Source organism: Mycteria americana, chromosome 29, assembly GCF_035582795.1.
Source record: "Mycteria americana isolate JAX WOST 10 ecotype Jacksonville Zoo and Gardens chromosome 29, USCA_MyAme_1.0, whole genome shotgun sequence".
Taxonomy (NCBI): Eukaryota; Metazoa; Chordata; class Aves; order Ciconiiformes; family Ciconiidae; genus Mycteria; species Mycteria americana.
This window is the reverse complement of record NC_134393.1, coordinates 88,067-108,566: the sequence shown is the minus strand read 5'-3', so window position 1 is coordinate 108,566 and position 20,500 is coordinate 88,067. Positions and strand designations below refer to the sequence as shown.

The 20,500-nt window shown below is 55.9% G+C and overlaps 2 protein-coding genes, 2 long non-coding RNA genes and 3 other non-coding genes across 9 annotated transcripts; 3 read left to right on the top strand and 4 right to left on the bottom strand.

Annotated features, from left to right (window-relative positions):
- Positions 1-254: 254 nt before the first annotated feature.
- On the bottom strand, positions 255-327 carry TRNAK-CUU (transfer RNA lysine (anticodon CUU)). The gene has a single exon. It is a non-coding gene; the product is annotated as a tRNA-Lys (tRNA).
- Positions 328-625: 298 nt separating this feature from the next.
- TRNAV-CAC (transfer RNA valine (anticodon CAC)) lies at positions 626-698 on the bottom strand. The gene has a single exon. It is a non-coding gene; the product is annotated as a tRNA-Val (tRNA).
- A 166-nt stretch (positions 699-864) lies between these two features.
- On the bottom strand, positions 865-937 carry TRNAK-CUU (transfer RNA lysine (anticodon CUU)). The gene has a single exon. It is a non-coding gene; the product is annotated as a tRNA-Lys (tRNA).
- An 883-nt stretch (positions 938-1,820) lies between these two features.
- Positions 1,821-9,362, top strand: TRIM41 (tripartite motif containing 41). Its single transcript, XM_075526028.1, has 6 exons — positions 1,821-2,941; positions 4,748-4,843; positions 5,281-5,511; positions 6,225-6,247; positions 6,938-7,065; positions 7,647-9,362. The coding sequence occupies exons 1-6, from the start codon at positions 2,012-2,014 to the stop codon at positions 8,162-8,164; spliced, it is 1,926 nt and encodes a 641-aa protein (XP_075382143.1). The 5' UTR covers positions 1,821-2,011; the 3' UTR covers positions 8,165-9,362.
- A 977-nt stretch (positions 9,363-10,339) lies between these two features.
- RACK1 (receptor for activated C kinase 1) lies at positions 10,340-14,403 on the bottom strand. Its single transcript, XM_075526057.1, has 8 exons — positions 14,179-14,403; positions 13,429-13,600; positions 12,659-12,806; positions 12,222-12,317; positions 11,945-12,055; positions 11,362-11,502; positions 10,814-10,924; positions 10,340-10,475 (listed from the first exon to the last, which is right to left on the bottom strand). Exons 1-8 carry the CDS (start codon positions 14,285-14,287, stop codon positions 10,410-10,412), a joined length of 954 nt encoding a protein of 317 aa, XP_075382172.1. The 5' UTR covers positions 14,288-14,403; the 3' UTR covers positions 10,340-10,409.
- A 23-nt stretch (positions 14,404-14,426) lies between these two features.
- Positions 14,427-18,555, top strand: LOC142421402 (uncharacterized). 3 transcript variants are annotated; one of them, XR_012778879.1, is made up of 5 exons: positions 14,427-14,507; positions 14,853-15,172; positions 16,589-16,814; positions 16,974-17,143; positions 18,526-18,555. It is a non-coding gene; the product is annotated as an uncharacterized LOC142421402 (long non-coding RNA). The 3 variants fall into 3 exon arrangements; XR_012778878.1 differs by adding an exon at positions 15,731-15,849 and having other exon boundaries at positions 16,594-17,143; XR_012778880.1 differs by lacking the exons at positions 14,427-14,507; positions 14,853-15,172 and adding an exon at positions 16,481-16,522 and having other exon boundaries at positions 16,589-17,143.
- Positions 18,556-19,345: 790 nt separating this feature from the next.
- LOC142421403 (uncharacterized) lies at positions 19,346-20,491 on the top strand. The gene is made up of 3 exons (XR_012778881.1): positions 19,346-19,491; positions 19,843-19,863; positions 20,403-20,491. It is a non-coding gene; the product is annotated as an uncharacterized LOC142421403 (long non-coding RNA).
- Positions 20,492-20,500: the final 9 nt, after the last annotated feature.

Here is a 20,500-nt window from a genome sequence, read left to right as displayed (position 1 = left end):
TGTGATTAAACCTTCTATAAAGGAAAACTGATGGAAAAAGGGCTGTGATTGAAACATATAGAAAGGAAAAATGATGGAAGAAGGGCTGTGATTCTCACCACGGCTTCCAGATCTTTTCTTTTCCTTCCTTCCGCAAAATCGACCCCTTTGCTTTTACTAAAAACATGAAAAGTTGGGGCTGAGCCGCTTGCCCAAGCGGGTTTTGGGAGGAGAGATGTAGTTTTGTGCCCCAGGGAGGGGAGGAAAAGTTTGAGCGCCCAACGTGGGGCTCGAACCCACGACCCTGAGATTAAGAGTCTCATGCTCTACCGACTGAGCTAGCCGGGCGGCTGGTAGCGAACCCCCGCGGCCACAACCGGCCCTGCGGCCCCCCGGGAGCGGAGCAGGATCCCGGAGCCATTCTGGGTATTAACGGCACCGGGAGCCGGTACCGGGGAGCCCGTACGGTCCCGGGGAAGAGCCGCTCCCCGGGGGGGGTCTACCCGTGTGTTACCCGGTATAGCCCAGCCCTGCTGCAAGCTGCGGGGCCAAGGCGTCTGTAAGAGCTGAAAGGGCTTGTGTGAAGGTGAGGAAAAGAAAAAAAAAAAAAAAAAAAAAAAAAACAGGAAAAGAAAGGAAAATTAAGTGTTTCTGCCCGGTTTCGAACCGGGGACCTTTCGCGTGTGAGGCGAACGTGATAACCACTACACTACAGAAACGCGATGGACAAATACCGCCCCCGCTGGACTACGGCTGTGCAGCCCTCGCCGGTGCGGCGGGAACCGAGGGCCGGAGTCTCGCCGGGGGCTCCGCGGCTCCGGCGGAGGGAAATGTCCGGTGGGGCAGCAAAAAGAGACACGGAGGGGGGTAAAAAATATTTAAGGTCGCCCAACGTGGGGCTCGAACCCACGACCCTGAGATTAAGAGTCTCATGCTCTACCGACTGAGCTAGCCGGGCGCTGGGGAGAGCACCCGCCCGCACCCCAGGTGGCGCCCCAGGCAGCCACGCCCCCTCCCGCGGAGGCCCCGCCCACGCCCTTCAGCCCCCGCCCCTACAACGCCGGCTCGTCCCGCCCCCCCCAGACCTCCAAGAGCAACGAGATGGGAGGGTAGACAAGCCTGCCGCCGGGCGGCGGCGGAGACCACAGAGAGCGCGGGATCGCCGTGGCCTCTGTCGCCGCCTCCCTCCGCGCTGACTGCACGGACAACGGGCGCCTCGGTTCCCGCGGCAACGCGGGCGACGGAGGCAGCGGGGGAGAGGGGGGGCGGCCGCCCGTCCCGCTTCCGCCCACCCGGTTACTTAGCAACCCGCCGCCGGCTCTTGGTGCGCCACTTCCGGTCAGGTGATGCTAAGGGGGCGGGGCTGGCAGCAGGGGGCCGGAAAGCGGAAGCGTTGTGGCGTTTCCCGTCTGTTGGCGGAGCTCGCACCATAGAGAGTCAGCGGCGGCGGGGGCGGGAGAGGGGATAGAGCGTCTCTCCCGGGCCGGGGTCGGCGAGCAGCGGGGCGGTGACGGGGCAGCGGCCTAGCGAGGCCGGCACCTCCGGGCCCGGCTGGGCTGAGGCTGGGGCCAGGCCAGGCCCGGCGGCGGGGATCGCTGTGGGGAGCGGTGAGGCCTAGAGCCCGGCCCCGCTGCGGGGGGGGCGGGAGGCCGTTGTTTGGGGGAGGAGTGAGGCCTCCGCCGGGGCCCGGTTGGGTCTTGGGGGTGTTGTGGGGCGGGGAGCAGAGCTAGGCCCGGTTTGGGGGGGGGGGACGGGACAGGGCAGGAACGGGGCCAGCCCCCGGTTTTGGGGGACGGGGGGGTGCTGAAACGAAGCACTAGCGAGGGGTGGAGCCGTGCCCGGCCCTGGAGGGGGGGAAAAGGGGGGGTTGAAAGAGGAAGCGACACCCCAAGGCCTTGGCGGCACCTGGGTGGGGACCAGCCACCCTTCTGGGTTCGAGCTGGTGCCCACCCCAGCGTCGGGAGGAGCTGGAGGTCGAGAGGGAGCTCAGGGCCCTGTGAAGAAGAGGAGAATCTCTCAGCCCCCCCTCCCCATGGCGGCCACAGCAGTTTTAGGAGATGGGGTCCCTTCGGGGGGCTCCAGCGGGCGTTTGAACCCGGTGGAGACGCTGCAGGAGGAAGCCATTTGCGCCATCTGCTTGGACTATTTTGTGGACCCCGTTTCCATCGGTTGCGGGCACAATTTCTGCCGCGTCTGCATCTCGCAGCTGTGGGGCGGCGAGGCCGAGTACGAGGTGGCCCCGGGGGCCGCGGCGGTGGGCGGCGGCGAGGTGGGGATGGGTGACGTGCTGGAAGAGGATCTGGAGGATGAGGAGGACGAGCTGGATGAGGACGAGCTGGATGTGGAGCAGGAGGAGGAGGAGGAGGATGGCGGCGCGGAGGAGGAGGAAGACGACATGTGGAGCGAGGAAGAAGACGACGCCGACCTGTGGGAAGATCCCGTGGAGGAGGACATGTGGGACGGTGGGGTCGGGGGAGAGCTTTACTTTGGGGACGAGGACTATGATGAAGATGTGATGGAGGAAGACGTGGAGGAAGAGGAGGAGGTGGAAGAGGAGGAAGAAGAGGTGCAGACACCTCCTCCCCCTGTCCTGGCCACACGGCCTCGACGCCTCCAGACCTTCACCTGCCCGCAATGCCGAAAAACCTTTTTCCAGAGGAATTTCCGACCCAACCTTCAGCTGGCCAACATGGTGCAAATCATCCGCCAGCTGCACCCGCACCCCCAGCGCCTCGCGCCACCCGCCGCCGGTCCCTCGGTTTCAGGAGCCGCAGCGGGAGTTCCAGGGGTCCTGGTAGCCGTGGGGGGTCAGGGGCCACCAAACCTGTGCGAGAAGCACCAGGAACCCCTCAAGCTCTTCTGCGAGGTGGACGAACAAGCCATCTGCGTGGTGTGCAGGGAGTCGCGGAGCCACAAGCATCACAGCGTCGTCCCTCTCGAGGAGGTCGTGCAGGATTACAAGGTACCGGGGTTTCGGGGTCGGGATAACGGGGTGGTTTGGGGTTTTTGGGGGGGGGGGGAAGACAGAGCTGTTGGCGCTGGCAGGAGCCGACGGCGCGGGCTGGGTCGTGCTGGCGGCAGGCAGACGGCGTTGGGTGCTTGGAGGCGGCGTACGGGTGGGTCTCGCCGGGCTGGTTCAGCGAGCGGAAGGTGGGGGGGGGGGGGGGGGGGGGGGCGGACACACACACACGAACGGGCTGCGTGGGTTGGGGTGCAGGAGGCTGGGAAGCCACGAAGCCGGCAGCTGGGTTGGTTTGGATGGGGAGGGCCTGGTTAACCACAGGGACGGAGGTTTGGGGACCAGGCGGTGATGGTAACGAAGGCAAAGCCGGCTGGATCGTGGAGAAATCATTCTGCTGAGGAGCGGGTGAGCTCAGCTGGTCCCGCCGGGCTGGTTTTGGGTGAAACCCCTCCGGGCTGTGGCGGGTTGAACCGAGCACCCACGTCACAGTGGGTCCACACCTTACAAAGCCTTTCCCAAGCGGCTCTCCAGCCTCGCTCAGCTCGGGCGATACCTGCCTGAGGGTCTTCAGAGCCTGACCCCAAATCCCCAGCAGCAGAGACCCTTCGTTAGGGGTTTTAACGGGGCAGCCTTGCTGCCTCAAAGGCGTCATTTCCCCCTCGGACGTGACCGGGGACCCTGAAACAAAGCACGGTGGGAGGACGGGACGATGGTGGCCAAGCCCTTCAGGCTGCCCCTTACCCTCTCTCTTGCGGCTTCGGTTTCTCCGTGAGGTCACATCTCGCTTTTTGGGGTCTTCTGGAAGAAAGGAGTGGGGGGGTTTTTTTTGTTTCCTTTAATATCCAAAGGTGTCTTGGAGGAGTTGCTGGCACACGTGGTTGCATCTCGCCTCGTCCTCCCTCGCTGGAAGCTCTCTGGAGCTCTGGCCATGGCTGATACCTTGGCAGCTCCCATCGGAGTTGGCACCCTTTGAGCCCCTGGAGATTTTGGGGGGGGGGGGGGGTTGGTGGTAGCCAGGAGGAGGCTGGGGGAGAGGGAGGCGGTTTGGGGGGGAGGAGGAGGGAAGGACAGCAGTGGGATGTCTCGTCCCTGCATCGGGCTGTTTCGTGGTGGGTTGTCGGAGCGTGGCCGGCAGCGCTGTTTGCTCTTGGGTTGGCTTAGTCCATTTTCCCCTTTCCTTTGCCATGGGAAAGACGCTGCAAATACTCGAGGAGGCAGAAAAATTAATTTCTAAAGGGCAGAGCTGTTTGTGAAGGGCAGAGGGAGCGTCTTGGGAGGGCGGCAAGGCAGAAGGGGTTGGCTTTTTTTTTTTTTTTTTTTTTTTTGGAAATGCCAAAGCTTATTCAGCGCAGGGAATCACGCCTGATGAAGCAGGTAGCGGTTTTGTCGTTGGCTTAAGCTGATCTAGGACCACGCTGGTATTGAAAGGTGCAGCCTGAAAGGATGGTCTGAGCCTGCCCTAGGTTTGTGCTGAGTTTTAGGAGCACAGATCCCTCTCTGGGTCCTGATCCCAACCCAGCGGGACGCGTGCACGATGGCTCGAGCCACGCGTCGAACAGTCTGCGCTTGGTGACTGTGGATCTGGCATTTGGGGATGTTCCCCATTGCAAGTGGGGCAGGATTTTCACCTTTCTAATTAAAACCAGCTCCCAGAACGAGCACTTACGGAAAGCGGAAGGGAAGTGGTCTGAAATCCGGGCAGGAGGTTTTGTTTTCAGCCCTGCCATGGAGTTGGGGACCGAAAGAGGAGAGGAAGGAGGGGAGTGCCTGAGCCAGGGGTGCCTGAGATGCGTTTCTTTCTCTCAGAACAAACTCCAGAGCCACCTGGAGCCGCTGAAGAAGAAGCTGGACGCAGTCCTGAAGCAGAAATCCAACGAGGAGGAGAAGATCACGGAGCTGAGGGTAAGAGCCGGCTGCTCCTGGCACAGCGGATGATCCTGCGCGTGATTCCTTTCCACGCTTATTCATTTCCCATTTCTCTGTCTTCCACCTTTCACCCTGCCAAAAAATAATCAGCCCTCAGCTAAAGAGGATGCTGAAACACCAGCGCTGGGAGCGTTTTTTGGCCCAAAGTCTGGTGAGGGGGATGAGCAGGGAAGCTTTTCCCCCTCTGCCTTGCGGATTTGAGCTCTCACGGAGGCGTTGCAGTCCCTTTGCTGCAGCCGTTGGGATCGTGAGGGCTGGAAGCTGTTTCCCTGCTGAATTAGAGCTTAATTAAGGGGGTTTTGTGCCTGAATGTGTTGTGGGAATTGGTAGCCTGGGAGAGAGAACAAATTCACGTCCTTTGGGTCTGCCACTTGAGCTAAGGATGTCTTTCCTCCCTCTTCCCCGCTCCGCAGGACAAGATGAAGCTGGAGATCAAGGAATTTGAGTCGGATTTCGAGGTGCTGCACCAGTTCCTGATCGGGGAGCAGGTCCTGCTCTTACACCAGCTGGAGGAACGCTACGAGAGCTTGCTGGCCCGTCAGAGCAGCAACATCAGCCAGCTGGAAGAGCAGAGCGCTGCCCTCAGCCGGCTCATCGCCGAGGCGGAGGACAAGAGCAAACAGGACGGGCTGCAACTGCTCAAGGTCTTTTTTTAATTTTTTTTATTTCCCCCCCCCCCCCCATCCCTGCGATGGGAAGGGGAAAGTCGGAGATCCTGGGAGGAGGGCAGAGCCCTGCTGCCGTGCCAGGCAAGGCCTCTCCCAGATGTTTTTGAACCCTTCCAAAGAGCTGTAAACTCGGATGATTCACGTAGTTGATCTCTTGACCGTGAACCCTCGCTCAGCTCTGCGCCGGCAGCTGTCGGAACTCTGGCCCCGCTTTATGGCGAGGAGATAACGTTAGCAGTGGGAATTAAGCAGAGCTGCCAAGAGGGGAGCGGACCTTGCTTCAAAAAGGGTCTTCTTCACGGGAGAGTGTCCTTAACCTGATGGCTAGATCCTTCCCCGTCCCTCCGGTCAGGGATCCCGCAATGTTTGTAGGACCACAGAGGGGGAAAACCGGGACGCCCCAAGAGATTTGGGGTTTTCTAGGGTGCCTGTATTAGTGGGAACAGCCTCTACCAAGGGGTGAATCCATGGGATATGTGTCTTTGGGATATTCCCATCTCCTGACCGTGGGAGGGGGCTCATCCTGTCCGTTGGGGTGGTTGGCTCATTGCAGCTCAGCACGGTGCTGAGCCGTGGCTGCTAAGAGGATTTCGTGTGAGCCACGGTGGGATCGGCCTCAGTCCTCCCTAATCTTTTTTTTTTTTTTTCCTCTTTCTCCCTGCTTCCCACCCGGCTGCCTCCTTTTGCAGGACATCAAAGGCACTTTTATCAGGTCAGTGACTTTCCGTTGGCATCTTCTCGCTGTAAATAGCTTTTTTGTGGGGGGAAAAAAAAACAACAACCCACGAACTTTTGTTTTAAACCGCATGCGGTGGGCGCTTTTCCAGGCTGGGGTTGGGTAACGCGGGGAAAAGCTCAGTTGTGCCAATGGTAGGAACTCCTGGCTGATGGCCCGGTGGGGAATAAATGGGATTTTTGGGGATGATGGGGGACATATGGGAGAGGAGGAAGGTGGGGAAGAGATCTCAGAATCCCTCACAGCACCTGGCAGCCACCTTCTGGGAGCAGAGCTGGGTCTGCCCACACAGACCTCATGCCCCGGGGAAGCAGGAGCCGCTGGTAAGTCTGGAGGGATCGGTTTTTTCCCCCCATCCTTAAATCGGACAAGCAGCCGCTCTTCTAAATCGGCCCCCAGCCGCTCGCCGGCAGGTAACGGAGCCGTGTCGGAGCACGGCCTGGCTGTCCCTGGTGCGGGGTGGATGTGGCTCCATCCCCGCCTGAGATTCGGCCGCTTCCTGCGGTCGAGACAGGGTGGGGACCGCCGGCTGTACCAGCGTAACCGGTTCAGCCGATCTCTGCCCCGCTCTGGGTTTTTTGGCTGTGTGCAGGGCATCTAGTTTCTCCTGTTGTGTCTTTACCTCCCCCTCGAGCACGCTGAACCCCCACTTTTTCCCCATGGCAGATGCGAGAACATCAAATTCCAGGAGCCCGAAATGGTGCCGGTGGACGTGGGGAAAAAATATCGCAACTACTTTCTGCAAGACGTGGTGATGAGGAAGATGGAGAAAGTCTTCAGTAAAGTCCCTCAAGGTGAGCGAGAGCTGGCTCCTCTGCCCAAGGGGACGACGTGGCTTCTCAGTGAGGTCCTGGGGAGCGGACGCTGGGCCTTCCGCACCCTCCCAGCCTGGGATCTCTTGTGTACCCCCAGCCTTGTTGGGGTTCCCCCTCCAGCTCTGCCTTCCCAGGATTTTCACCCCTTTTTTTTGTTCTGCCAGTCCCCTCAATACCGGCCTCTTCTCTCCTTCCTCTCCATGCCTTGCTCTGTCCTTTGATCCGGGTTCTCCCCTAACATGGCTGTCTCTGCCTGTCCCAAAAGCAGAGCTGGATCCAGAGTTGCCGACAGCTCTGCGTGGGGCTGGGATGGGACTCGTCTCGGAGCTGAAAGAAATGTAGAGTTGGGGGGGCTGAATTTCTTTTAACTCTATCCCAGACAAAACCATTACAGACCCACGGTGGGGGCTATCGGTCACGATAGCCGCTGGTCCTGCAGGTACGCGCGTGGGTGAGGATTTGGGGTTGGGAACCAAAAGGAGGGGAAAAATCTCGGGATCGGGATCTACGGGGAGCTAGAAGTGACCAACGACCCCCTAACGTCCCCGTCTCCCCTCCAGCCGACATCACCCTGGACCCCGACACAGCCCACCCTCGCCTGAGCCTCTCCCTGGACCGACGCAGCGTCAAGCTGGGCGAACGCCGCCAGGATCTGCCGGACAACCCCAAACGTTTCGATTCGGATTATTGCGTGCTGGGTTCCCAGGGTTTCACCACCGGCCGTCACTACTGGGAGGTAGAGGTGGGAGGCCGACGAGGCTGGGCGGTGGGCGCAGCCCGCGAAACGGCTCGTCGCAAAGAGAAGACCGTGGGTCCTCACCAAAAACGAGAAATTTGGTGCGTGGGCACCAACGGGAAGAAGTACCAGGCGTTGACGGCCACGGAGCAGACGGCCCTGTCGCCCAGCGAACGGCCCCGGCGCTTCGGCGTCTATCTGGACTACGAGCGGGGCCAACTCTGCTTCTACAACGCCGAGAGCATGACCCACATCCACACCTTCAACGCCTCCTTCCACGAGCGCATCTTCCCCTTCTTTCGCATCTTAGCCAAGGGCACCCGCATCAAAATCTGTGCCTGACCGGCCGTCCCTCGCCCTCCCCGCCGGCCGCCTCTACCCACGCCGGATCCGGCCTCACCCTGGGATCCGGCCTTGCACACGGCCACGCTCTTTCCCCCTCCAATCCCTCGGATCCCGTTTTGGGATCCAACGCTGCACTTGTCGTCTTGCACCTGCTTGCTCACAAGCCCTCTTCCCCCGACCTCCTGTCCTCTTGCCAGCTCCTCCCCGGGATCTCACCGCCACGCCGATCCGAAGCCAGTTTTGGTCGGAATAGGGAAGGATCCGCCTCGGAGGTGTTTTCCCTTCAGCTCTTCCTGCTAGGAGCTCCCCTCTCCCTTTTCCCGGTCGACGCCTAAAGCTTTCCAGCGTGCTCTCCACCCGTGTTGTGCCCGTGGTTGAGGTTTGAGGTGCGTCTTGGCTCTCTTCGGACGCAGAGCTCGAGCCCCGGTGCTGCCGGGGGGGCGGTTCTGTTCGTCGAGGAGCGACTGCTCTTGGCTTCTCGAAACTCCCATCATCATCTTTCCAAAATCATCGGCTGTCGTATCCCGGTTGCGCCAAGGTGCCTGGATTTCTTGGGATTCACCTTCTGAGCATCTTCAGACCCCAGCTGGTGTTTGGACCCAGAGTCGAACCTGTTTAAACCTGCGATCTTCTCCTGTTCTTCACCTTCCGTCATTTTTTGGTGGGGGGCAGGGGTCTCGGATCTCCGAACTGCCCCCCCCCATTTCCCTTCGTAACCATTTCTTGTGGGCCTGGCACTTTATTCGGGGCCGAGGAGGGTGCAAAGAGCTGGTTTCCTCCTCCAGAGCTGGCACATCGCGGCCGTGGGGCGTAGGAACTGGCCTCCTGTTTTCCCCTTGCAGCTTGAGAGCTCTCAGAGATGGGGATATTTATTTTCTCTCCCCCCTTTATTTTTTTTTTCTTCAGCTGTTGTTGAGTTTCCAGCTGAATCCTGTCCCACTCGAGAGACTCTGACCGCACCGGTTGTGTTTTATTCTTTTTTTGTTCGTTTGTTTTGTTGGTGGATTGGTATTTTTTTTTTTTCTCCTGTTGGCATTACAGAGCTAGTTCAAAATATTTTTGGCTAAAATGAGAATTAAATGGAGATTTAGTTTTATGAAATGTCAAGAAATAATAATAATAAACAATAAGGTTGTAAACCTGAGTCTCTGGCTTATTGAGATCCTGGTGGAGGCTTGAAAGATCTGGGAGCAGCTTCCAAACGAGTCTGGCTTAAACTGCGCACCAGAATCGGGGTGCGGGTCCCTCCCTGCCTGCCTGGCCTTGCTGTTACCGAATCACCCGTGAGCCTCCTGGTAAACAGATACGCTTTAAATCTTGCCTCGTTAATCTTGACCTAATCCTTCCTAATTAGATTAGGTCAGGCCCAGAGCTGTGTGTCTGTATCCCTTCCCAAAGCAGCTGACTTGCTCTTATCCGCCTAAAGAGCCCATCGTGGGCAGCATCCAATGGCCAAGCTGGCGTCACCGAGGGACCAACGTCCGTTCTGGCTCGGTGACGTGGGTGGCTTGTGGGTCTGTCAGCCAGGAAAGAGCAAATAAAAAGTCCTAAAGCTGTGGAAAATAACTTGTTTGTGCACGGACTCGGCGCCTGCTGGGTTGCAAAGTTCCACGTTAAAACCTCTCCTCCGAACAGCCCCAGTGGGTGACGAGGCCCGAAGGCCTCGCTTTTGTAACCACCGCTGCCTCTTAAATTCATCTACTTTCTGGGTTTTCTTGGGAATTGTGTTTGTTTTCCCAGGTCTGCAGGTCTTTGGCAGCGACACCACATGTGGGAGAAGAAACACCGAGTCCCTCGTTAGCCAGAAGGACAGAGAACGTCTTCCAAGTCCTACCGTGCCACCTGCGATCATGTAATTATTTCCCTCTGCTATCATTTTTCTGCATCGTGGGTTTTAACTCATGAGATGATTGCCTCCCGTAGCTCTCAAAAGTTCTGCTGGTCACCCCATCCTCAACCCCAAGCCTTGTCCCACCACGATGTCCCCAACCTTGAAGGTGTGGGGACAACTTCTTGTGGACGTAAAGCCCTCCCCGTCAGGGATGTTGGGTTTTGGCCTCTTCCTTAAGGTTCCTGATCTGCATCCAGCTGGAGTAAAGCTCCAACCCCAGATCTTCCATGAACCTCCAGGTTGTGGGATGACCCAACAGTGGACACGAGGTGGCCACGAGCTCGATAGAGCGCTCTTTTATTGATGTTTTGGTTTTGTACACAAAATTTACGGTTTCTTGCTACCGCGTCCTCATCTGGTCCCGATGGTGACTTGCCACACCCGGACGAGGTTATCTGTGTAGCCGGCAAACAGGGTCTACGGAGAGAAACAGAGTCAGGTCACGGGAAGGGTTGGACAGCCAGCGAGGCGGGACCTCGGGACACGAGGACGAGGGACTATGGCCCTCAGAGGGCAAATCCCAAAGCAGAGAAGGGACCATGATCGGCCCCAGATGTTGGGGAGATAAAGGAAAAGAGCTCAAAGGTTGAGAAGGGACCCAAGGAAGTTCTTGCCCTTGCTGGCGGAGATGGCTCCAGGAGTGGAGCACAAGTGTCCTCCCGGTCCCAGTGCTTCAAGAGCAGCAGGAGGGTCCCCAAAATCCCCATTCCCCAGGGCTGGGATGCCAGGGTGGGGGAAAAGGAGGTGGCTTTTACCTGCCCATCTGCGGACCAGGCCAGGGAAGTGCACTGGGGTGGTTCGGCTTTGCTGCTGGTGCTGATCACCTCCTGCTTCAGCTCATCCACGATGATTTTGCCTTCCAGGTCCTGCAGGAGAAAGAAGAACGTGAAGGAATGAGGGGTCCTGCAGGGAGACTCCCCCGGCTGAATCCAACCCAACTCCGGAACACCGTGAGGGAGCAGAGACTCGCTCAGAAACAGCCTCTGGATTTCCGCACAGAGATGCAGTCAGATGGCATCAAAGTGTTTCATCATGGCGTGGTGGCTCTGCCCTACGGCCACCGCAACCCTCCTCGGCCAGGGGACGAGGCCACGGGCACCGGTCGCTGCTGTGTGACCCGCCCCGGTGGGGACACTCCTCCAGGAGAGCTACTCCTCCAAGATCTGGGATCCAAAGTGAGGATCTCTACCATGAAGGTGACTCCAAACCCGGCACAACCCAAAAGCTGAAGAAAGCGAGTCTTCTGGAGGAACCCTGCCCAGATGGGGACAGAGAAGGGCTTGAGGACCAAGCGATGACATACCCAGATCTTGATGCTGGGTCCAGTGGCAGCGCAAAGCCAGTAGCGGTTGGGGCTGAAGCACAGGGCGTTGATGATGTCTCCTCCGTCCAAGGTGTAGAGGTGTTTGCCTTCATTCAGGTCCCACAGCATGGCCTGGCCGTCCTGTGGGGCAGAAGAAGGAGTCAGAGCAAACCCCAACACTCGTCACCCGTGCCCGGATTTGTCCTGCCCCACGGCAGCCTTTTTCCACCCCAACCATGGTTAAACTGGAGCGCTTTGCCGCAAGCCAGCGTGGATATAGAAAAGTTAAAGGACGCAGCAGGAAAATTCAAAGCAAACACATCGAGGGCTGAAATGTAAGAGCTACAGAAGGTCCCTGGAGCTGGGTGAGCATCTTTGCTGCCGTCTTCCCTCCTTGCTTGACATCTGCTACTAGGACCATCAAGTCAGGCCAGATCTTTGGGCCGTTACCACCCCACTCGAGCCGTGACCAAGGTGTGGAAGCCCATTCTCAGGGTGGGAGACACAGAAATGAGCCGGAGCTGCTGGTAGGACGCCAAGATCTCATCTCGGGGCCTCAGCCTTCCCCCCTGGTGACACGTACCTTGCCACCGGAGGCACAGAGGGAGCCGTCGGGGGAGACGGTCACTGTGTTCAGGTAGCCCGTGTGCCCGATGTGATTAGTCTTCAGCTTGCAGTTAGCCAAATTCCAAACCTGGGTGGGGAAAAACATGGGGGCAGAAAAAAAGGGGGTTAAACACTGCTACTGCACCCCAATTCTGGGGATATAGGGGAAAAAAACCCTTCCCCGGAGCACTCTGGCTGCTCCAATCCTCCCCTCACCATTGCAGATCAGCTGGGGGAAGCCGATCCCACCTCACCTTCACCAGCTTGTCCCAGCCGCAGGAGACGATGATGGGGTTGCTGCTGTTCGGGGAAAAACGCACGCACGACACCCACTCCGAGTGACTCTCATCCTGGGGAAGAGGAACGACGCCGGGTTCACGGCGAGGAAACGCGGCCGGGTCTTCCCCGCCCCGTCCACGGGGCGCTGCAAGATCAGACCTGCCGCATCCCGTCGCTCCGCAGCTTTCCCAGGCCTCCCCACCTCGTCCCCTGTCCCTCATAAATGTGGGACTTGTCCTCAGACCCACCACCCAGGGAGAGGTCAGCAGGCAACGTCTCACTTCTAATAATTAGAACAGGGCTGGGAAACCTGGATTCCCGATCAAAAGCAGTGGGAATGGACCTAAAACCAAGTCCACGGAGGTCTTTTCTCATGGAGGTGTGATCTGGAAGCCCACCTTCCCCGGCTCACCTGCACCGTGTACTTGCAGACACCCAAGGTGTTCCAGAGCTTGATGGTTTTGTCCCTGGAGCCCGAAACGATCTGGCGGTTGTCGGAGGAGAAGGCCACGCTCAGGACGTCCTTGGTGTGGCCCACGAAGCGACGGGTGGTGGTGCCGCTGGGGGAAGATAAAGACAATGGGAGATCTCGCAGACAAATTCCGGCAAGGAGGGGGAAAAATGCAAAGATTTGAAGGAAAAAGAAACACCGAGTGGTCTACAAAAGGGTAAGGACTGATGCTTCTCTTTTTCCTTCAGCAGAACTGAGCAGAAGGATTGGGGGAATCGGGATGAGTTTATCCCACGTGCATGCCTGGCTCCACAAATCCCGACACTATTCTCCTGGCTGTACCCCCAATTCGGCCCAAAATGACCCCAAAAGAAAAGCCTGAGCCCCGCCCCCCTGCTTCTCCGATCCTTCTCTCCCATCATAATTGCAGGACGTGTCTTCAGATCCCAGAGGATCAGGAGACTTTGTCAGGTCTAATCATCAGGAGAGGGAGCCGAGGAAGAGCAGCCCAACACCCCCATTCCAAATCGTGGCACAGAAAACTTCCCCCCTGCTGGGACTTATCTTCCAACCCAAGAGCAAATCATCCCGTTCTCAAGGTGCGTTGATGACCTCATCCCCTCTCCCAGCGCCCAAGCGAAGCGGGGAGGCACGCTACGCTCCCCCCACCCAAAACGCCCTCATCCCCCCACCCAAAACACCCTCATCCCCGCCACGTCCCCGCAACTCACGTGGTGAGGTCCCAGAGCCGCAGGGTGCCGTCCCAGGAGCCCGAGAGAGCAAACTGCCCGTCGGAGGAGATGACCACGTCGCTGACAAAGTGCGAGTGACCGCGCAGAGCTCGCTGCGGGATCCCGTAGTTGGTCTCATCACGGGTCAGCTTCCACATGATAATGGTTTTGTCTGCAAGGGAGGCAGAGAGAGATAAGGTGGGGGTCACCTCGGGGACCGCAGCCCTCTGCCCACCGCCAGCCCGTCCTTCTCCTCACCCACGGGAATGGGGGAGCTGCCAAAGAAAACGGGGTGAGCAGGTCGCTGCTCCTTTGCCCTCTCCTGCCCATCCCTCTGTCCCCATCGCAAAGACCGGGGGCCTGCCTCCTCTCCCCTCTTCCTCAGCACCTCTGCCCCGCTACACCCCTACACCAGGCTGCCTTAACGGGGGGCTCCAGCCTGTGTGTCCCCCCCCCTCCGCCATCCCCTAGGCCCATGGTCTCCCCTTGTCCCTCTCCCCCTGCAACCTCACGGTCTCCCTGGGTCCCCTAGACCGTGGTCTCTCCTCCTGAGCCCCACGGCCTTCCCTGCCCCTCTCCCCTCATGGTCTCCCCCGACCCCCCCCCCCGCCTTCGACCTGTGGTCTCTCCCTGCTCCTCTCCTCAACCAGGCCAATGGTCTCCCCCTGCCCCGGGCCGATGGTCTCCTCCTGGCACCCCCCACCCCCCTCCCAATGGTCTCCCCCCTTCCCGGTCGGGTGCGGCCCTCACCGCGCGAGGCGGAGAGAATCATGTCCGGGAACTGCGGCGTGGTGGCGATCTGGGTCACCCAGCCGTTGTGGCCCTTCAGGGTACCCCGCAGGGTCATCTGCTCCGTCATGGCGGCGGCGGGGCGGGAGGATGGCGGCGGATTCAACGGAGGCCCCGGCCCGGTCCCGTCCGGCCGCCCACAGCAGCCGCCAGCGCGGGGAGAGAAAGAGACCGAGGTGGCTTCCGGCGGAAGCGGAAATAACGTCGGAGCTGTACGGCAGCATGGCGGCGCGCAGGGATGCGGGGCAACATGGCGGCGCGCATGGCACTGTACGGAAAGAGGTGTAGGGGTGAGCGCTGGTAATGGGGGAACATAGGGAGGGACTTGGGGGGCTGGCGGTGGGGGGCTGTGGGGGGCAGGGAGGGACTTGAGGGGCTGGCGGTGGGGTAGGGGGGCTGTGGGGGGCAGGGAGGGCCTTGGGGGCTGGCGGTGGGGTAGGGGGGCTGTGGGGGGCAGGGAGGGCCTTGGGGGCTGGCGGTGGGGTAGGGGGGCTGTGGGGGGCAGGGAGGGCCTTGGGGGCTGGGGGTGGGGTAGGGGCGCTGTGGGGGGCAGGGAGGGCCTTGGGGGGCTGGCGGTGGAGCAGAGGGCTAAGGAAATAAAGCAATTTTAAGTTCCTGCATGTTTTAAAATCTAGGTGCATAAGGAAATTGCCTAGAAAATAGGCACGACTCGGCAGGCACGAACAGACCTCGGGGGAAATAATTTGGCTGGGTAGTCCCAGAGATAAAAAGCTCTTCGCCGTTGATTTTCATAGCCCTTCGAGTCTGGCATCTTAAGTTTGAGCCCAGACATTCCACACTGGTGTCAGTCAGAGTCCTCAAATGCCAAAGGCTGAAGGCGCGTCAGCTTTCCCTGCCAAAGAAATCTCTCCCGCTGCCTTGCACGGGTTGCCTTTGGAGGATTTGCTTATCGATGCCAACGAACGATTTAGGAGCCCGTGTCAGGGTGCAACTGGTGAGCGTCTTCTTCAAAATGCCGTGGAGGTGCTGCTGACCTTCCTGGCCGTACCGTTGTGTCGTGCTGCAAGGTTTCTCTCTTGGCAGAGCCCCCGGGAGCGCACCGGTTATTTTGTCTGCCGCAAATGCCAGACCTCTGCTGCCAAAACGAACCGGCGTCTCCTTTGCCGTGATCCCCTTTTCCCTTGCTCAGGTTTCCCCGAGACAAGCACCTTCTGTTTCTTTAGCCCGTGGCGATGTCTTTTTTCCTCTTGCAAATCCAGAGGATTTAGTCACCGGAGTTTGGTGCCAGGTCGAGGTCTCTTCTCTTCAGCTTTAACCTTAACCCTCGCCCTCTCCCGTCCTCAGCATCGCCTGCCCTTTTCACGGCTCAAAATCAGGGCTCCCTGTGTAGCCATGCCCCTTTTTTCCAGGGGAGAACTCTCCTACAATTCCCTTCTTAGCATCAGCACAAGCCCCTTCTCCGTCAGCCCCTGGCTTTTGCTGGGGTTTGGAGATTAGAGGCCCCTCTGAATTTCACATGTTGTTTGCGTGTCCTTAACTCCTTAATTTTCAGGCTTTGGAAAGGAAGCTGCCAGTTTGGGTGTCTTGCGGACAGAGCTCCCGGCAAAGATACCGCACCCTGGTCCTTAGGGCTCAAGACCTGGCATCTACTTCTCCGAGCCTCTGAGCGAGGTGGGTTTTTTTGTTTCAGCCCATTTTCTCAGCGTTTCTGGGGTGGGAAATACCGCTTGGCAGAAGCCAAGCCTGGAATGCTCCTTCCTAGTTAGACATCTGCCCCGGTCTGGGTCGTAATGCCGTGGAAACATCTCATTTGTCTTCATTAACCGTGTTGAGAGTTTAGGCAACTGACTCAGAGACATCTGAGACAGCTCAAGTGAACAGCGCCGTCAAAAACTATTTTCTCTCTGTTGACTATTAAAAAAAACGCCAGGTGACTAATTCAGGCAGAGATCAACAATTTTAGATGCCTTTCACTAGCTTCACGCTGCTTTAAGCCAGAGTTAACTGGTGAAAATGAGTCTTCTAGGGATATATCTACGGGAGTGGTCTGCATTTTAATGCTTGTTTGTCTGGTTTGAGGAAAACTTGTTGCAGAGCTTTGTTTAAAAAAAAAAAAAAAAATCCCCTTCAGCAAAAGAAAACAAATTTCACTTTCAACTCTGTGTCTCATCGCTATGGGGGAAGTGGGAGAGCTGTGTGTCTTTGAAGCGAGCTGAGATATGTGGGGAGAGGCTAAGCCAGATGTATTTCATGAGCTGGCTTTTTTTTTTTTTTTTTTTTGAAAATAACCCAAAGTGATGGGAAATCCTGGCCGCAGGAGGAGACCCACTCTCGCTGGCTCCTGGTGAGCAGCAGCAACAGAAAGGAAGGAGAAAAGCACAAGCTTATTTCACACCTCTCTTCATTTTAGGGCAGTGCAACCCAGAAATCGATGCCGTCCCCCTTTGGAGAGGGAAGATTTCTGCACAAACCAGCCCTCCTCGGGATCACCGCGCATCCGAAATGCTCGGTGCTATCCACACCGCTATCAATAGACGCTGAGCCCGCAGGTCCTCGCTCGCAGACCCGGCTACCGTGTCCACTAAACAACCCGTGGGAGATGCTGGCACCTCCGGAGGGTGGCCTGATGTCACCAGGTCAGACCCCTGTTTCTATTCCTCCTCTGGAGGATCCTGTTCCTGCGATGACCGTATAGGGTTCCTCCACCTCGGCATTTAAACCGGCTAAAATTAGGCGGTGGGAAGGTCCCCTCCCCGCTGCCCGCACAGCTGTCGTGCCCGTGACGGCTCTTCCAGCTCGGTGCAGACGCACAAAGCCTCCGGCGAGTCTGGGTACCTGTTTCCCAGGGCACTGCAGTCCCAGGACCTGCCAAAATCTCTACTACGGAGCACCCCCGCGTACACAACCATCGCAGCCCGCGTGCCCCGGGAGCAAAACGGCCCCAGAAAATTAACTGCAGGTCTTGGTGAGTCATTTTTTTTTTTCCTTTCCACAAGCACCGCAGAGGCAGGGAAAGCATAATTTGTAGGTATCCTATTCCTGAATGCCCGTCTGGCTGCGCGGGCTCCGTCGTGAAAGGCTGGGAGATGCATTTAGAAAGCAGAAGAAACGCGATTACGTTCGTTGATAGCTGGAAGAAGCCTGGAACAAAATAATCTTTTATTTCTGTGCGTGAATCTGATGATACTGAAAAACAGGAAAAGGGTTAAAAGAATGAATTGTATGACTTTTTTTTTTTTTCCTTTTAGGAAAATATCGTACAGAAGTAATTGGTGCCGCTTTCCTTGCTCTGTTTATCTGTTTCTGTACAAATTTAGGTCCTCGCAACAGCATTTGTCTACCTTAGCTCCCAATAGCACCTACAGTTTAGGAAAGATCTTAATATAGCACACGAGAAGCATTCAATAATTCCCTTTCCAATGATCCGATGCCTTTTCCCACCCTGGTTTTGGACTGGTGCTTTTTACCTTCCCACAGCTGCAGCTCAGCTCCTCCAGGAAGGCTTAGTGCGTCCAGGACGTTGGCAGGATTATGAACTCAAAAATGAAATTATAATGATTTCCCTGTCCGGTTTGAGTGATTTAGGAAGAAAAACTCTGCGATGGAGCCTGCCCTCTCTGGTGTATTGATAAGGCGCAAGCAAAGGGCACAAAATCTGCATCCCTTCACCCAGCCTACACCGTCTCCCGTGGCAATTTAATCCTTTTGGGTGTTTAATTAATAAGAAGAATCAATTCAAAAAAACATTAGCGTGGACTAGAAATCACCGCATATACCGCGATGAGAAACAGAGCAGTAACGCAGCAGAGGAGGGAAGCTCTTAATATAATAATCAGTTTTAAAAGAAGTGCTGCTTTTTTTGGCCAAAAGAGACGGTAGCACCGCACCCTCCGCGTCTGGGGCTGCTTCTCGTGCCGTCAATAGCAGCGATAAACGTTATTGTGAAATAATTTATGAGACGCAGAGGGGGAATTAAGCTCGTGCTACTTCAAACAAATAAAATTAGACTTTTAAGCTATTTTCCCTGGGCCCCTTCGGTGGTCAGTGGGGTGACAGATGTCGATGGAGGTTCATCACACCTACAGTAGATCCCTCTTTCCTACCGTTTATCCAGATGTTGACCGGAAAACACCTCAAAGAACAAAGTCGAATAACTGGGGAAAAATGGGAAAAAGCCTCTGCGACTCCATGGGTTTCTCCCTTATTGTGTTTACTCACATGGGCAAAAATATTCCAGGCGTCAGTGCATTTGCCCAAGAAAATGCGTTTTCCTCCACGCTGCGTCGCCGTAAAGGCCGGTTTTCCCTGGACGTGATGTTTTAACGATGTTCCCTCTCATCCCACCAGGCGGACAAAGCTCTTGGAGGTGGTTCTGGTTAGGAAGCGAACGTGATGATGGAGTCAGGTACGTGACAACGTATTTATTAACAAAGCGCGTGCCAAATCCCGGCTCCTTTGGCACCCAAAAACCCAGCTTTGCCGTGCCTGAGGGGGGTCGGTCCTTGCTCTGCTTGCTTTTGGGCTGCTTTTTCGACGTTTCCCTAAGCCAGCTTTTCTAGTTTAATGCTGCTCTTGGCTGTCAATGGGTTGTGCTCATTCAAGAAAGAAATATTAATGTTTAACTCCAGAGGGGTGCAGCTAGGCTAGGGAGCTGCTCCAGTTGTACCCAGTGCGAAAAACATTGACTTTTTTTTTTTCTTTTTTCCCTCCCTCTGCTTTATTTCTTCTTTTTAAGGGAAAAGGAATGTGGATCTTGGTAAGTGATTTTTTCCTTCTTCCATCAAAACAAGTCTCATTAACATACATCTCCTATGGCCTTTCTTGGCTGGGTGTGTGGCTTATTTATACTATCATATATTCTAGACCACGTTAGATAATTATTAAATTATTACATTAAAATTACTCATAACTCGCAATTTTTGGAACCTTGTGGTCAATAAGGAAAAAAAATGTCAGTACATAACCATTTTTTAAGACAACCCCTATAGTGCAAACCAAGAAAACCACAGAAGGACCCAGTGGGGGCTAAATTCTCTCTCTGTCTCTCTTTTAGAAGAATGGGATGCAAAAATCAGTAAGTGTGCTTTTTTTTCTTTCTTCCCTTCCCCTGATGGTAAAACCTTGGTGCTAAAGGCTTGAACTAATATTACTTTATTTTAAGGGAAGTTAACGGAAGAATTTGGTAAGTCGCTTACCTTCCTTACGCATGCTGAAGTCGGAACGCGCCTGTTTCTGCAGCCGTAGCATTAGCAACGACCGACGTCTCTGTATATTTCTCTTTATTCCATTTAGAAGAAAGCGACACGGAACTTGGTAAGCGTGGTTTTGGGGTTGTTTGGGGAGGGTTTTTCGCTGCTATCGGAGATGGAAAAAATTCCGTTGTATAGAGGATGGGCTTATCAAACCAGAAACGATCCTCCAGATCTTAAATGTGTACCCAGATAGAGGCAAGACACACGACTTGAGGAGAAGGGACCAAAGCGCCAGCGCAGGATAATCTATCCCTGTTACGCTAGGCATCTCGCTTTGGAGGAGACGCGCTGTCTCCCCGCAATCCAGCGGCATTCCCTGATCTCTTCTTCGGGCTCTTGCTCGCTCGTAGAAGCATGTCAGAGGCGGAGAGCTCTTAGGACTGACCCGTATTTATTTCTCTATTATTTTTAGAGGAATGTGACACAGAAAATGGTAAGTGTCCTTCTTCGATTTAAAAGTTCTTCTAAATAATAGTGCCCCTCAAAGCCACCAGCCCCAATCACGCATTGTTGGAATAAAATATTTTTTACAATACATACCTTTTTTTTTTTTTTTAATAAATATTTTTCTCTGTGTTTGGGAGTTTTTACTGCGATGCTCGGCGAGTCATATGCCTTCTGCAAGGGCGTGCTTTGGGCGGGGCTGCTGATAGCAAGTTGCGGTTTGTGCATGTTTTTTCATTTCAGCTTCAAAAAGCGCAGAAGTGGAAAAGCCTTACAAAATAAAACTAATTGGAAATGCCTGTAATTAATAAATAGAATAAGTCCAGATAGAGCAGAGGTTATTTTCTGTCTCTAGTATTAAGAACAAAATAAACATACGGAAGTGGTGAAAAATAACTTAAAGCCATTTTCCTTCTCTTTCTCTTTTTTTTTTGGGGGGGGGCAAAATGCAGAAATAGGTGAGTATCGCTTTCTTATCTTTGTCAAATTGATTCTGATAAGGGAATTTCTTGTTTAATGAACACCCAGGATGCCGCGTACATCCACGTCGTGGGTGGCAGACACGGTCCCGTCCGCTCGGGGGTCTGCCCTTGACCCTGCGTGGTTATTTCAATGCCAAATCTGTA

Excerpts from the sequence above, each read along its gene's own strand:
- TRIM41 (XM_075526028.1), top strand. The coding sequence starts at position 2,012 with ATGGCGGCCACAGCAGTTTTAGGAGATGGGGTCCCTTCGGGGGGCTCC. Across the intron at positions 5,512-6,224 it reads ACGGGCTGCAACTGCTCAAG|GACATCAAAGGCACTTTTAT; the intron begins GTCTTTTTTTAA and ends CTCCTTTTGCAG. Across the intron at positions 6,248-6,937 it reads ATCAAAGGCACTTTTATCAG|ATGCGAGAACATCAAATTCC; the intron begins GTCAGTGACTTT and ends TCCCCATGGCAG.
- RACK1 (XM_075526057.1), bottom strand. The coding sequence starts at position 14,287 with ATGACGGAGCAGATGACCCTGCGGGGTACCCTGAAGGGCCACAACGGC. Across the intron at positions 12,318-12,658 it reads TCTGCAAGTACACGGTGCAG|GATGAGAGTCACTCGGAGTG; the intron begins GTGAGCCGGGGA and ends CCTCTTCCCCAG. Across the intron at positions 10,476-10,813 it reads CCTGGTCCGCAGATGGGCAG|ACCCTGTTTGCCGGCTACAC; the intron begins GTAAAAGCCACC and ends TTCTCTCCGTAG.